General features: G+C 40.9%; 1 protein-coding gene across 7 annotated transcripts in view; it reads right to left on the bottom strand.

The window, feature by feature from the left end:
* Positions 1–14,645, bottom strand: part of MYO5A (myosin VA) — a 185,942-nt gene that overhangs the window by 54,144 nt on the left and 117,153 nt on the right. For all 7 annotated transcript variants that reach the window (XM_032856449.1, XM_032856451.1, XM_032856452.1 and 4 more), the window contains exons 15-22: positions 13,883–14,044; positions 12,614–12,711; positions 10,581–10,667; positions 10,384–10,492; positions 7,656–7,867; positions 6,615–6,771; positions 2,713–2,952; positions 1,435–1,683 (exon numbers count right to left, since the gene is read on the bottom strand). In XM_032856449.1, the coding sequence (XP_032712340.1) occupies positions 1,435–1,683; positions 2,713–2,952; positions 6,615–6,771; positions 7,656–7,867; positions 10,384–10,492; positions 10,581–10,667; positions 12,614–12,711; positions 13,883–14,044 (1,314 nt within the window). The remainder of the gene's footprint in view (positions 1–1,434; positions 1,684–2,712; positions 2,953–6,614; positions 6,772–7,655; positions 7,868–10,383; positions 10,493–10,580; positions 10,668–12,613; positions 12,712–13,882; positions 14,045–14,645) is intronic.

Raw genomic sequence — 14,645 nt, 5'->3', positions numbered from 1 at the left:
TAAAAATGGTTAAAGTGCTAAATTTTATGTTACATGTATGTATATTTTGCCCCCCAACAGACACACACACACACACACCCTACACACAAAACACATTGACCTTTCACTTTCTAGTTCCCAGTTGGATGAGGATTCCCAGGAAGCAAAAATTAAAACCAAAGGTAAACTTCACAAAGTTTATAGTTTACTTAGTTCATCTTTGACATAAATGTGTGCTTGTGTGGAGTAAAATTTGAATTCCTTTCTCTAAGCATAAATTCAAGGAACTCTTTAAGTAATAGCTTGTTTTTTTCCTCCCTCCGTCCCTTCCTCCCTCTCTTTTTAAAGTAAACTCTGTGCCCAATGTGGGGTTCAAACTGTGAGCCTGAGATCAAGAGTCACATGTTAAAGCGATAGCTTTAATTATAAAGAGAAAGTCTTCAGGAGGTCAGAGAGAGAGAAAGAGAGCCCTATTAAAATTCAGGAGGCAGTATGGGGTGCCTGGGTGGTATAGTAGGTGCAGAGTCGGACTCTCAGTTTGGTCTCAGGTTGTGATCTCAGGGTTATGAGATTGAGCCCTGAGTCAGGCTCCATGCTCAGCCGGGAGTCTGTTTCTCTCTTTCTCTCCCTCTGTCCCTTACCCTATCCCATGCATGCACTCTCTCAAACAAATAAAATCTCTAAAAAAAATCTATTCAGAAGTCAGTACAGAAAAAGCACAGGAAATTGAGAGTCTTGCCAATAGTTTTAGCCAACAGTCAACTCTGTTTTAATTTAAAGATGGTAATTCTAGTGGAATTTATGAAAATCTATCACTTTTTTCAAGTAAGCTTTATGTTGAGGTACTTTGATTTTGTTTAAACAATACATTGCAGTGCTGCTTGAGAATTGTAATGTTTTCTGTATTTAATGAAGCTTTGATATAAACTTGTAAGTAAAAGCACCAGTCCACAAGCACTGTTGTTGCTATTCTATCTGCATCACGGCTCCTGGCTACAGTCAGTGTGCAGACATTTGGACTTCTCCCACCTGGACCTCTCACACAGCTTTACAGGTTTCCAGAAAGATCTCTGCTATCAGCTAGCAACACTTCACTGCTTGACTGGCTTCTTAATCATGTTAATCCTTTTGGAGAAAAAGGAGCCTACACTTCACCCAGACCTTTGTATTTAAAAAAGAAGAGTGTGGAGTACGTTCTTGGCCACTAATTCTCTTCTTAGAACACTGCTTTGCCTCTGTTCTTACTAGAGTCAAAAGGTTCTACTAAAAGACCTACAACTACTCATCCACTGAGTGGGAGACATGCTTGGAGAACACTAATAATGAACAGTAAACAAACTGACATTTTTACTTCACCTTCAACTAAAATCAACCTTGGGCCACATGGCCAGGTCATGACGACAGCACATTTCCTTTGTGAAAAGAGTATATGGGGATATGAAAACTAGTTCCCACCTGCTCGGTTTCCTGTTTGTATCTATCTGCACGCTCCTCAATGGATTTTTTCTCTGACTGAGTTTGTTCCAGGTCTTTCCGGAGCTTGGCAATTTCCTCCTGCAGACTGAGGACCCGTCCGGTAGCAATCTTGGCTTCCTCCTCACTTAGCTGGAGACGCTCTAAGTCACTTCGTAGTTTCTCAGTCTCAGAGGTGTATATTCCCTCCAGATTGGTCAGTTTCTCCATTAGGCATTTGTAGTCTTTGTTCTTTTTATACACACATATAAGTAACGATAAGTAAGTATATATATCATCAAGTGTATTTTAAGAAAACCGTATTTATTCATCATATTCATGCTATATCACCCTAGCATTGATAACGTACCTAACCAAAATACTAACCACAACCTTTATGATCAATACCTCTTGAAGTGATACAAAGAGAGAACAGGCAGACTTAATTCTGTTTTATATCATGAGCAACATAGATGTGATTTTCTCATGATCACAAGGTGAATTACCACAGTAAATTCTTAATTTCCTGATTCTTAAACCAGAAATAGAAAAATCTATACTTGCTTTTGAATATAAATCAGTGTTCTACTGAAAGCCACACACTAGGCAGGTGATTCAGAAAAATGATAAAATGGGCTCAAAATCACAAGATATTTACAAATCTCTTTATTACCTTAAAACACTTCCCATTCAGGTGAATTCCTCCTTCTCCCTGATGAATCTCACTTTATTCTGTTTGCTGGGTTTTGTTTGTTTTGGGTTTTGTTTTTTTTTTTTTGCCCTCCTCGGTATTTATGTATTACTAATTACTATTATATCATTTGTATGTGCTAAAATATTACTTGGTAACTATCTCTAGGAAATCAAATTTTATCCCTGCAAATAGACTGTATATTACTCAGGAGAATGGACATTTTTCTGCCTCTTGCACCATATCTCAATGCTAAACAACTCATCTGTAAAAGGAACCTTAAAATTTATGCAGATGAATGATAATGATGGAAGAGATTCATAAAGTACAAAGTACAATACAACTCTTGGTCATAAAGGTTTGGAATGTTGTATATCTGGCTGTGTTCTCAGAATAATTTCCTCCCTTCGTCCTTGCAGGTATAGTCTTACCTATGAGCTTGTCACTCTTTCCATAACAACATTTCTGTCATTATTATTTTATCGTTTTTGCTTCAACTGAAAAGTGAAGCCAAGGGGAGACACTGCTGACCACATTCCATGGCCCCCCCCCAGACAGCCCCCCGCCCCGGGGTCCCAAGGAAGACACACCTGCTCATCCACTTTGCGCTGCAGCTGCATGATCTTGTTCTCCATGCCGATGTGCAGCTTCTTGTAGCGTTCCACAGAGCGGGCCTCGATCTTGAGCTTCTTCAGCTCGCGCTTGGCCATCATCCGCCGGAAGCAGCACTGGAGGTAGATGATGGCTTGCGTGCTCCTCCTATAGTGCCTGCGAGCCAGCCAGCCCCGCACCCACTTCTGAATGATAACTGCTTTGTGCTCACGGAGCATCTGCGGAGAAAGGGAAATCCAGGTAATGTCCGACCCTGGACCAGACTAGAAGTTCAACGTCATCAACCCAGCTACGTCAGGCTGAGAAGCCAGATGCCACCCAAAGGGAAGGATACAAACACTGTATTGTACTGTCTGGATTTTATGTATCACAAACCTATGTTTGAAGACATGAGGTATGGCCAGTAATCTCACCACAGAAGCTGACACAAGGGGTACTACAAAGTTTATTACTGATTTATTCACTTTTCCCCCAGAAACAAACAAACAAAAAATGACACTCTTGTTTGCCTCATTTGAGGAAAGCTATTTTAGTGAGGATTTCCCATTGTTATTTCAAATGTAGCAGGAATCCAATTATGAAATTCAAAAGTGGTAGGGATGGAGCTTTAAAAGGAAAATAAAAGATGAAGTGAACTAATCTTAATTTTGATTTTCTATTGTATTTTCTAAAAAAAAAAAAAAAAAAAAAGATATTCCCCTAAACTTATAAACAACTTATTGCTAAGGTTGCCTTATGAGATGAATTTGTCAGTAAAGACCATCAAGAAGGGATTGTATAAAGAATTTCCAGAAATGCTAAACAATTCTTGAATTTAAAAAAAATTCTTGAACTTTAAGAAAGGTTAAATTAGCAAAACCTTGAGGTATTTCTAAATCTATAATTTTATGCAATCACCTGTGTGATACAACTGATATTTAAATGTATGTAATAATATATCTCTTATGAAACTTTTTATATGTAAAACTCTCTAAAACTATTCAATAGACAGTAGTTTAATAAAAGAATAGAAGCATAGCTCCTGTTTTTAGATTAGCAGAGAAATAATGTAACATTCTAGAGAATATCTTTAAGAAGAAAGTGGCTAAGTTTTAAATACAAAAAAATCATAGGTCTGTTGGAGACCTTAACAGTCCCTTTGGCAGCTGAAGTCTGCCCTTTTCAGCTGCTCTCCTAATGCCAAGGCAGGCTTCAGTCTCCGCTCAGTCAGCCAGTCAGTGTGTATCAAGCTGCAGTGAGGCCGGCAGGCCGAGCTCTCACTGAGCATCACAATTCCGAGGGGAGCCCCTTGCCTTATCTGGATGACTAGTGACGAAATGGATAAAACTCCATGATGGAAACTGAAGGTTTTCAGACACTTTCAGACTTTAAAACTCAGCACACAGTGGCAAAGCTATTAATGCCATTTTTCCTATGCCATTTCCTTCTCTCCACATTACTTCGGACATTGGTCCATTTCTGAAATTTCAGCCAAATGGAAACAGTATATAATTAGAGCTTCCACTCTCAATCTCATGTCCATCAGTGAGTCAGAGAAATTAAATGGCACTTGCTCTCCATTTCGGATGCCCAAATCCCATGAAGGGGAAGCTCGGACTGGACAGAGCTAGAAGGAGCACTGATGGGGTGCTACGGGCCTGTATACGAGCTAGCCTCTAATGTGCTACTCGCACCGTGTCTAGTCACACTGGGAGCTGAGCTGGACAGAGCCTGCCTCTGCTACACTGAAGGCCTCACAACGCAGTTCAGATGTCCCTGAGGAAAACATCTCAGGTAGGGGTAACATCTCAGGAGGGCAACCAGTTTGTTGTATCTAAAACGTCAAGTTTAATAAGGCTTTACCCCTCCCTGAAAGCTCATGCCTGTAGAGAAAGAGCTCCAGAAGGTGTGGGCAGAAAGACCTGGAGTAGCTGTTTTCAAATTTTCTTCAAAACACAGCTATATGGGGGCCTGGGTGGCTCAGTGGGTTGAGCCTCTGCCTTCGGCTCAGGTCATAATCCCAGGGTCCTGGGATCGAGCCCTGAATCGGGCTCTCTGCTCAGCGGGGAGCCTGCTTCCCCCTCTCCCTCTGCCTGCCTCTCTGCCTGCTTGTGATCTCTGTCAGATAAATAAATAAATAAAAATCTTTTAAAAAAAACCCAAAAAACAAAAACACAGCTATATGTGTTTTGCTCACTCAAGCCTCATTAACTTCCCATTTTCTTTGCTGTATAAAATTATTTCACAATAAGAAAGTAAGATAAACACATAAAAAGGACCTGGACAAACCCATGTACTACTTGTGACCAGAGACATGTCACTCCAATCATTCTACTGATATTCCTTCTAATGGTGAATGCCACCAAGCTCTAAGATCCAGACTGTATTTCCAGCTTATTGAGAATATACCTTAAAGCCAAGCTCAAAACTTTGCCAAAATGAGAGAGATAAAAACCTTCCATCAATTAGATCATATACTGTCAGAGGTAAGGACTAAGATTAATCTGGTGATCCGTTATCTAGTCAGGTTGATTATTGCAAGATATAATGATTATTTGTCAAAAATTGCTGGAGCATCATATTCTAGTCAATATAACTTTTAACCACATTAATGTAATTTACTTCCTTTTCACCATGTTAAATTCTTCTAAGGCTGTTTCATTCTTGGTACAATCTTCTACCCCTCTGTCAGATATTCTACCTATTCAAAGCTCATCATAATCGGCTGAATAAAGGCCCCCAGGGACATCAGGTCCTCATCCCTGGAACCCGTAAAGATTACCTCGTTTGGGGAAAATGGTCTTTGCAGATGTGACTAAATTAAGGATCTTGGGGCATCCAGGTGGCTCAGCCAGTTGGGCTTCCAACTCTTGATTTTGGCTCAGGTCGTGATCTCAGGGTTGTGAGATCAGGGCTGTGGGATCGAGACCTGCTTTCGGGCTCCATGCTGAGCATGGAGCCTGCTTGGCCCTCTCCCTCCCCCTGCTCCTGTGCTCTCTCTGCACTCCATCTCTCTCAAATAAATAAAATCTTTTTAAAAAAATTAAGGGTCTTGAGATGGGGGATTATCGTGAATTATCCAGGTGGGCCTCAAATCCATGACGAGCATTCTCAGAAGAAACAGATAAGAGAAGCAAAGTTAGACACACAGAGGAGATGATGTGAGGATGGAGGCAGAAGTTGGAGTGATGTGGCCACAAACACAAGGGATAGTAGCAGTGACCTGGCAGAAGCTGGAAGAGGCAAGAGACGGAGTCTCTGCTAGAGCCTCTGGAGGAAGTACAGCCCTACTGACGTCTTGATTTTGGCCCAGTGATACTGATTTTAGACTTCTGGTCTCAGGACTCTGAGAGAACACATTTCTGTCATTTTGAGCCACCAAGCTGTTGGTAACTTATCACAGCAGCCACAGGAAACCAGTTTGGTTACTTTTTTTTCAAATTACTCAGATAAAGGGGAAAAGGAAGGTATTTTTTCCACTACCCTGTTAACAAATACATGTACTTTGAAACAGGACAAAACCAGATAGGGAGGCAAACCATAAGACTCTGAATCTCAGAAAACAAACTGAGGATTGCCGGAGGGGAGAGGGTGGTGAGGGATGGTGTAACTGGGTGATGGACACTGGGGAGGGTATGTGTTGTAATGAACACTGGGTGTTAAGTAAGACTGAAGGATCACAGGCCTGTTTCTCTGAAACCAACAATACATTATATGTTACTTTTAAAATTTAAAAATAAATAAATATATGTACTTATTTAATATTTAAAAATATATTTCAATTGTCAGTTATCTCCATTCAGTTTCTATGTCCACAGGAACCCCTGTGGTATTTTGTACAGATATGGAATTTGATTAATGTTAATGGAATGAATAAACAAAGTTAGAAATAATGCCTCACCTTGCGATATCTATTTCTGGCCAAGTAGCCTCGCAAATAAGACTGAAGAACAATAGTGGCTGATCGTCTTATCTTGTATCTCCTGCGGATTATATACATGCGCCAGTACTTCTGAATAATGGTTGCTGCCTTGGTTCTGCGCAGGAACTTAGCATAGCTGGCCAAAGAAAAGAGAGGTGCAGAGTCAGTAACCAGACAATCCAGACTACATTCTGTACAGACTTAAAGGACCAATAACTTCAGCAGAATAAGTAGTAACTCCATTGTTATTATTCTACTATTATACATGTTAAGTCATTTAGTTGTAGGGCAATTTATAGTTCCTCCAAATAGTTTTGCATTCATTTTCTGATTTGAGTCTTCCCTAACCCAGAAAAGTAGGATGTCCCACATTCCCCAATATTACAGTAAAGAAAATGAAGCTCAGAAAGCTTCTCTCTTTCTAGGATAGTGCTCATTACCCCAGGATATATCCCCTTTACACAGCTGACTGGCTGTCCACAGTAATCCCATACTGATCACCACCAGCTTTCTTACATCTAGCCATTGCTAATGTGTGATGTTTCTCCCTCATCTACCTGTTTGGGCATAAGTTCTTCACCATTAATTCATCTCTACTGATAGTTCTAAATTAAAATTACCCCATACGTAAATCACACTCAAGTCTCATTCTCCTCCAGATCTCCTCAGTTAATTGCTGCTGAAAACTCTTCAGTGGAATCATTGTTAACCAGCACATACTCATGACTGTGTTAATTTACAGATGATTTTTTCAAGCCCACATAAAAGTTAAAAAAAAAAAAATCGGAGGACGTGAGCAGGCAGTAGTTTGTAATTTTTTGATGATGAATCTAAAGCACTTATAAGGGTATTTAACTGTCTTGTGAGTAAATCTGTCCCTTTCTCAAACAGGAAGAGGTGGGGTGCTGCCTTTCAACCATGAAGACCCCTGAAAACTGTCCTCGGTTGGACAAGGAACCAGGTGGGCTGTCCAAGGTCCGGGGCTGTGAGTCAGGCTGGAGGGGCGACCCAGAGACCTACCATCGGGCCTGGTAGCCTCGCACATGTCTCTGCACGGTGATGGCCGCCTTGCGCATGCGCAGGTACTTCTTTCGCAGCAGCCAGCCTCGGATAGTCTTCTGGATCCGGATGCAGGCCGCCCGCAGCTTGTCCGCTCTCAGTTTTTCTAGGTAGGCCACTTGACCAGCACGGAAAAAGATCTTTGTCTTACCAAACTGGTATTTGTCCTTGTCCTGTTTTGTGGAAGAAATTGTATACTCAGAAGTAGAAATGATGACTATATAAATGAACTTCTAAAAGAGAAAAAGATATGTCTAAAAGCAGAATCAGTAAAGGGATGAATCTAGTAGCTAAAACTTGGGCTATATCGCCATTAACTAATGGAGCCAGATGTTTTTATCCTATGCAAGTCAAGCAAATAAAAGGGATTTTAAGGAAAACTGTAGTTTAAGAATTATTTTCCAGAATCATTCTACCTGGAATTATTATCTCTGGCCAAACACTTGGTTGTGGGTTATAGGCAATTTGAGTGTTTGCATTTTAAGTATCTCAAGGAAATGGAGACGCTGACACTCGCTCTGACTGACTCAGGCTGTAAGCATTACATCAGGCTGTATGTTCCATGAGAAAGCTGAAGGGACAAAAATACCAGCATGAAGAATAAGGCAGAAAGCCATGTACGCAAAATAAGAATTAAACAACAAAAACTTGACATACTCATATCAAGAGTTAAATTTGCAACAGTTATCTGTTGTCTTTAATCAACAATATCTGAATGTAAACACAATCCTATAAATGTATCTAAAATCCTTCTACAAATTTTAAAACTCCTTTTATAAGAACATAATCACTTGTATAGCTCATCTACTTTGGATTACAAGCAGAGCAGAGCAGTAAACACGGACACACATGCTATTTTTCGTCTACTACGTTCTTATCCACCTTATCTAGAAGGATGCAGCTTATTAACCATGCTCATGTCAAAAGAAGAATGGAATTTATTTATAATAATCACCACCATGATCTGATAAGGCAAAACAAAGAAAATTGCTTTCTAGTGTAAACAGTGTAAACATCCTATCTTGTATGTAAACCCAGAAAAATCAGAAATCCCCATATATACCTAAAACATCTAAAATTATTTTAATTTAAATGCATAAAGCTTACATAGGAAGCATAGCTGGAGACAGAAGCAGGGCTAGAAGGTGGTTCCCCTCTCCATCTCCCTATCCCATCTCAGCTTCCCTGCTCCACCCCTGCTCCCCTCTACCAGCAGCCTCCTCTGCACACCGCCCTGCACAGCCCTGAGCCAGACCTGGTGTGGTCTGGGGACATCATGGTCTGGGTGTAGGATTGTTCCTACTTTCTGCTCTCCATTCCCATCTGAACCTAGGTTAGAAAGGAGTTGGTCCAAACCCAAAAACATGATTCCTTTTACATATTACTAAGAAAGTGGCCTTAGTTCTTCCAAAGGAAAACACAAGTTATTATTACCAAAGAAGAGATATTACATTTAGTTAATAGTCAGTAATTAGGACTAATTACCTCAAAGTGAGGTAATCCATTCAAACTAGTGTAAAACAAATGAAAATATTTTTAAAAAAAAACTTTTACGGGGCAATGGCCTTCGGCTGGGGTCATGATCCCTGGGTCCTGGGACCGAGCCCCGCATTGGGTTCCTTGCTTGGTGGGGAGCCTGCTGCTCCCTCTCCCACTCCCCCTGCTTGTGTTTTCTCTCTCTCTCTCTCTCTCTCTCTCTGTGCTAAATAAATAAATAAAATCTTTAAAAAACCTTTCATGAATCTTAAGTTCTTCATGAACTAGAGTACCTGTTCTCAAAATGGAGTCCTTAGAACAGCATCAGCATCATGTGGGAACTTGTTAGAAATGCATATTATTGGGCCCATCCCAGACCTACTGAATCAAAAATTCTGCAGGCTATCTCAGCAATCTGTAGTTTAACAAGCCGTCCAGGTGACTCTGATGCATTCTGAAGTTTGAGAACTCCCTAGTTTGGCATACAAGACTTTTCAAACACCAACCTATATTTCTTAACCAAATCCCTACTGTTCCATGTATCAATCTTATACTGAAAAAAAAAACAAACCAACAAAACAACAACAAAAAAGCACTTTACTGTTTTATGAGCAAATTCTATGCTTTCCTACTTCTTCACACCTTGCTCCCTATTAGGATGTCCTTCTGCTTTTATACAATCTTACCAATTCTTCAGGGCCTAACTCAAAACATGCCTCGTCCATGAAATTGTTCCTCCTTCCCACAGTACATGTGGCTTTGCCTTCCTGTGACTTCTTTAGTATTTGACAGACACTAAGCCTTACTATACTTATCTCTAAAATGCATGAATTTCCAAGATAGACTATGTTATCTTAGGACAAGACTTGCTTTTTCTTAATCACACAGTATCTGGCCTGATATCTTCCATAAATAAGTATGAGATGAACTTTTATTGATAATGATCAAACTCTAAAAGTTGTGTGTCTCAAGTCTGGGTCCAGACCTCGCCAGACCTCACTGTCCTGTTTCCTGAAAGTATACCATCCCCCTCACTAGGTCTAGAATCTTAGGCACAGTGAGCCTTGACCTCTGAGACAGTGTGGCCCCACCCTCCCAACTCCAAATAATCTGGATTAGTGGTATTTGGATTTCCCAGGGCTGTCAAACCTTACAATCACAAGGCCCTTGGCCAGTATCTGTTCAGATGAAGATAAATGAAAATCCTTCTTACCAATATCAGTTTCTCTAACACATTCTTGCATGTTTGCTTTCTGTCACTCAGCACATCCTTTTGCTTCATTAGGACACGGTAGCGGCTGAAAAATTCTTGGTAGGTCCACCTGTATGAAAACAATTCCCATCAGCTTACCGGAAGAGGTAAGACTCTCTCCCAGAGGGTCCCTTCCATATGAAACCGGTGGCGCTCACCGTGAGGGGAAGCCCGCTGCACTGATGCGGATGGTTTCCAGGACACCACATGCTCTCAGCTGTTGCACCGCCCTCTTCTCATCAAACCTACGTGTAAAAGGGAACATCAGTGACACACAAAGAAGCTTGGCTGCAGCCACAAATTACCCTCCTCAGTCCAGAGAGCAAACTCTTTTGTAAAGAGCCAAATGGAGAAATTAAAAAAGAAAGCATTCAAAAGTTGGAGCAGAGATCACAACGGCAAACTCTGGGGAGAGGAGACAATTAGCAGTAAAATAAAGAGCAGAGCCATAAATAGGATCCGTAGTTCACACCACACACCTGTAACAAATACCACTGGGCATATTTTAAGAACCCTAAAACTCCTCAACACTTTGCTCTTATTTATTAAATGGCTTGCTGGTGAGCTGTTCTCTTGTTTCTTTAGCTCACCATATATAGCTTCCTTAGAATAAAGACTGGCCAACTCTGGAGATTTCTCTAAGAACAAATTAAATACACCTCATCCAATTATTTTTTTTTAATATTGCTGTTCTAAAAGTTCTATTCAACTTTGTGGGTACATACAAAGGATTTATAGTGTCTACACCAATAACAATTATTTTCATTTTGTACTATATCTTATATACTTTATGTTTATTTTAGTCTAGACAAATGGCATCTGAACATTACACTGACACTAAGAGAGGAAGTAGCAAGTCCTGCCCTTGCTGAATGATCACTCCTTGTACTCCCCCAGTTAATCCCTGAGCACCCTATCCAAGCATTGTGCTGTGCTGTCCTCTCAAGTGTTCTGTTGGCCGTAGGAGATGGCGTTGGCTGATGGAAGGTAATAGCCCCTAAGGTTGTCCAGGAGAGTGGCCCGCCCAGGCGGTGGATGCTTTTTCTGCCTCCCATTGCCTCCAGAAAGGGCTTCTTGGCAATCAGGAGGATATAAGTCTTTCATAACTGCCCCTGCATCTAAGGCAGAATCTCAGAGGGCAGGATTGGCAGGGTGTAGGAAAATGAGTCCTCATTCCCTATGCAGTGGGAGTGGGAGTTACAACCTTTGGTAAATGTGCCTAATCTGACCTACAAATTCCCCTTCTAGAAATAGATTATCCTGAGAAGATAATTAGGCAAATATATAAGAATGTTTGGCAAAATATACTTATCATATCATAGTGGGAATAACCTTAAATGGTCATCATTTAGGGAATAATTTAAATAAATGATAGCATATCTATACAATGAGAACTATGTAGTCATTAAAATGATGATGTGGATTTTTATTTACTAACTTGTAAAACATCCACAATTTATTGAGTTAAAAGCAGACACAAAACCACAATTACAGCACAAGCCCCTCTGATTAGTGTCTCTCTCTCTCACACACACACATACCCACATACCACAGCAGGGAAAGAAGGGATGTTGGTTGGTCAAGAAGGATGTATATGAGTTAATACCAGTAATCTCAGTGTATCATGAACGTTTTTCAATTTTTTATGCTATTTTATATTTTTTAAAAACTGTTTTTACAATGCATGTGCATTACTTTTAAAATTAGAGAAAAATGTCCATTTTGAGGGAAAAAAAAAACTTTCCCCTCATACATGATATTTGATGTAGGGCAAGACAGTTGGTAATAGTAGACAGACTCTGAGGGTTTCAACAGCTGGAAAGTAGCAGAGAGAACTGTGAACCTTCACCAAGGCAGCCTTATTCCACAGGGCTCTGGTTTTAACTAATGCCCAAATAAGCAAAAGCCCAGAAAGATCTTGAATTAAAGTAGATTCTAAACAGAAAGTCAAACTAGAAATGCCTGGTTGACCTCAACTTTTAAAAATCTTCAAAAGGCCAGCTGCTATTTTATTATCATATTCTCCAAAGGAAATGAAAACTAAAACAACAAAAAAAACCCCAAAATATCTATTAACTAGTGATTTCCCTCTATAAAACATGATTTACCCAAATAATTTTTTCCTTCTGTTAGTATGGGAATCCTTATAAGACTTGGATGCTTTCTAATTCAGTAGCTGAGAAACACTTACGTGAATGGAAACTTGAAGTCATTGGGCTTAATGCAGCGCACATAGTGAGGGGTAGTGGCATTGAGGGTCTCCATTAGCAGGTGAAGGGAGTTTCGGAACTATACAAAAAACAAAACAAAAAAAGAGTCATCAAGGTTTTATCAAAATCGATATTGTAAAAACAATTTAAAATATTTTTCCAATGACACTACTGGAGATTTGGCAATGATTTTGCCTCCTATGAACTTGACCCAACCTCAGAAGTGGGGCTTTAAGTTAAAATCTGCTTAAATTCTGCCATTTATATGCTTATTCTACTAAATATACATTTGTTCTCCTCCCACCACTTTTCCCAGCCACCCCTTTCCACAGACTTATCTTCTTAGAGCTGTTTTAGGTTCACAGCAACATTAACTGAAGAAAGATTTTTCCATAAGCCCCTGCCCCCTTGCAGGAACCAACTCCCCCATTATGAGTACCCCCAACAGAGTGGCACATTTGTTAAAACTGGTGAACCTGCTCTGACAAATCACAGTCCCCCAAAGTCCATCATTTACATCAGAGCTCACCCCACTCCTTTAACATAGGCTCCTATAGCTTCCTGTTGTGAACTCAAAATTTTGACTAAAAATATAACCTTACTTGAAGAATATTAAGTCCACTTATCCTGCACACTGGGAATTCTGCCACAAGAGACCAAAAAAGTAGCAGGTGACTTCCAAGAGCACAGGTAATGAGCGGGAGGATGGGAGAGGACAGCCAGCATGGCTGCCATCAGGGACACAAGGTCAAGCCGAGAGGCTTTGCACCTGTGTCAGGCCCTGCTTCCTATTTCACCTGGGCACACGGTTCACCCTCTGACTGGCTTCTCATCCCGAGCCCCCAGCCTTGTTCAGGCACTATGAGTGAGTGCAGTATTTCCCAAGGCCCACAGAGCCGAGGACTTCAAAGAAAGGAGAGGGCTCTGCTCCAGCTCTGAGGGAGCTGCTGCTCTGTACAAATCCAGAGAGGAAACAACCAGAGGACAAACCAAGGGCAGCAGTGGTCTGCCAGGGAGGATATGTACTCCAAGAATCAAGACCTAGAGGAAATTATTTTGGGAAAGGTTTAAGCAGAGTCATGGGTCTAAAGCTGGGTGGAGAGGAACAGTAGGTGTTACATATTCTCATAGTGAGAGCTCTAGCCTCTCCCCACCTGAGGACCCCACCTGGGGGGCTGACAGAGGAAAACCTGGGGCTTCAACTGAGCTTGAGTGGAAGGAGCCCTGCAATGGCAGTTCCCTGAACTCACCTGGTGCCCCACTGTTTTCTTGTGCTCTTTGGCTGTCTGGCCGGGTCTGCCTTTGGTGGGCTTTGCTGGAGTGCGGGTGAGGGGTGTGCGTCCTGATGAGGTGGCTGACGTTGGACTGATGGCCTTCTCATCATCTTGAAATAATTCTGGTAGCATCTTAAACTGAGCCAGAAATAATAAAAGATAATTATACTTTAAATAAACTCAAGTGTAGGGGTGCCTGTGTGGCTCAGTCATTAAGCATCTGCCTTCGGTTCAGGTCACAATCCACAGGTCCTGGGATCAAGCCCCACATGGGGCTCTCTACTTGCTGCTCGGTGCGGAGCCTGCCTCTCCCTCTCCTGATTCCCCTGCTGGTGTTCTCTCTCTCTCGCTGTTTCTCTCTGTCAAATCATTAAAATCTTTAAAAATAAACAGATAAATAAACTCATGTGTAAACCTTCACAGAAGACTTGGAATCCATAGGGCTTCCCTTCTTTCAGTAACCCCTTTCAAAGTCTCATTCCAGAAACAATATCTGCATTAGGAAACAAAGACATGAGAGGAAGGTGATACCAATGCAACAAAAATATAGGAGGAAAAAATGCAGTGATTCTATGACCATGTTTGGGGGAAACAAAGTCAAAACTACTCCCTTAACTCTTGAAATCCTAATCTACAGAAAATGGCCACTATTAACATATTGCTGGCCTTGAACTATAATTATTTTATGAGCAAAATACTAATTGGAAGTCCTATCTAATTACTTCAGTTCCACAAAATG

Source organism: Lontra canadensis, unplaced genomic scaffold, assembly GCF_010015895.1.
Source record: "Lontra canadensis isolate GAN:19392208 unplaced genomic scaffold, GSC_riverotter_1.0 scaffold12, whole genome shotgun sequence".
NCBI classification, from domain to species: Eukaryota; Metazoa; Chordata; class Mammalia; order Carnivora; family Mustelidae; genus Lontra; species Lontra canadensis.
This window is presented reverse-complemented; position numbering and strand designations above follow the sequence as displayed.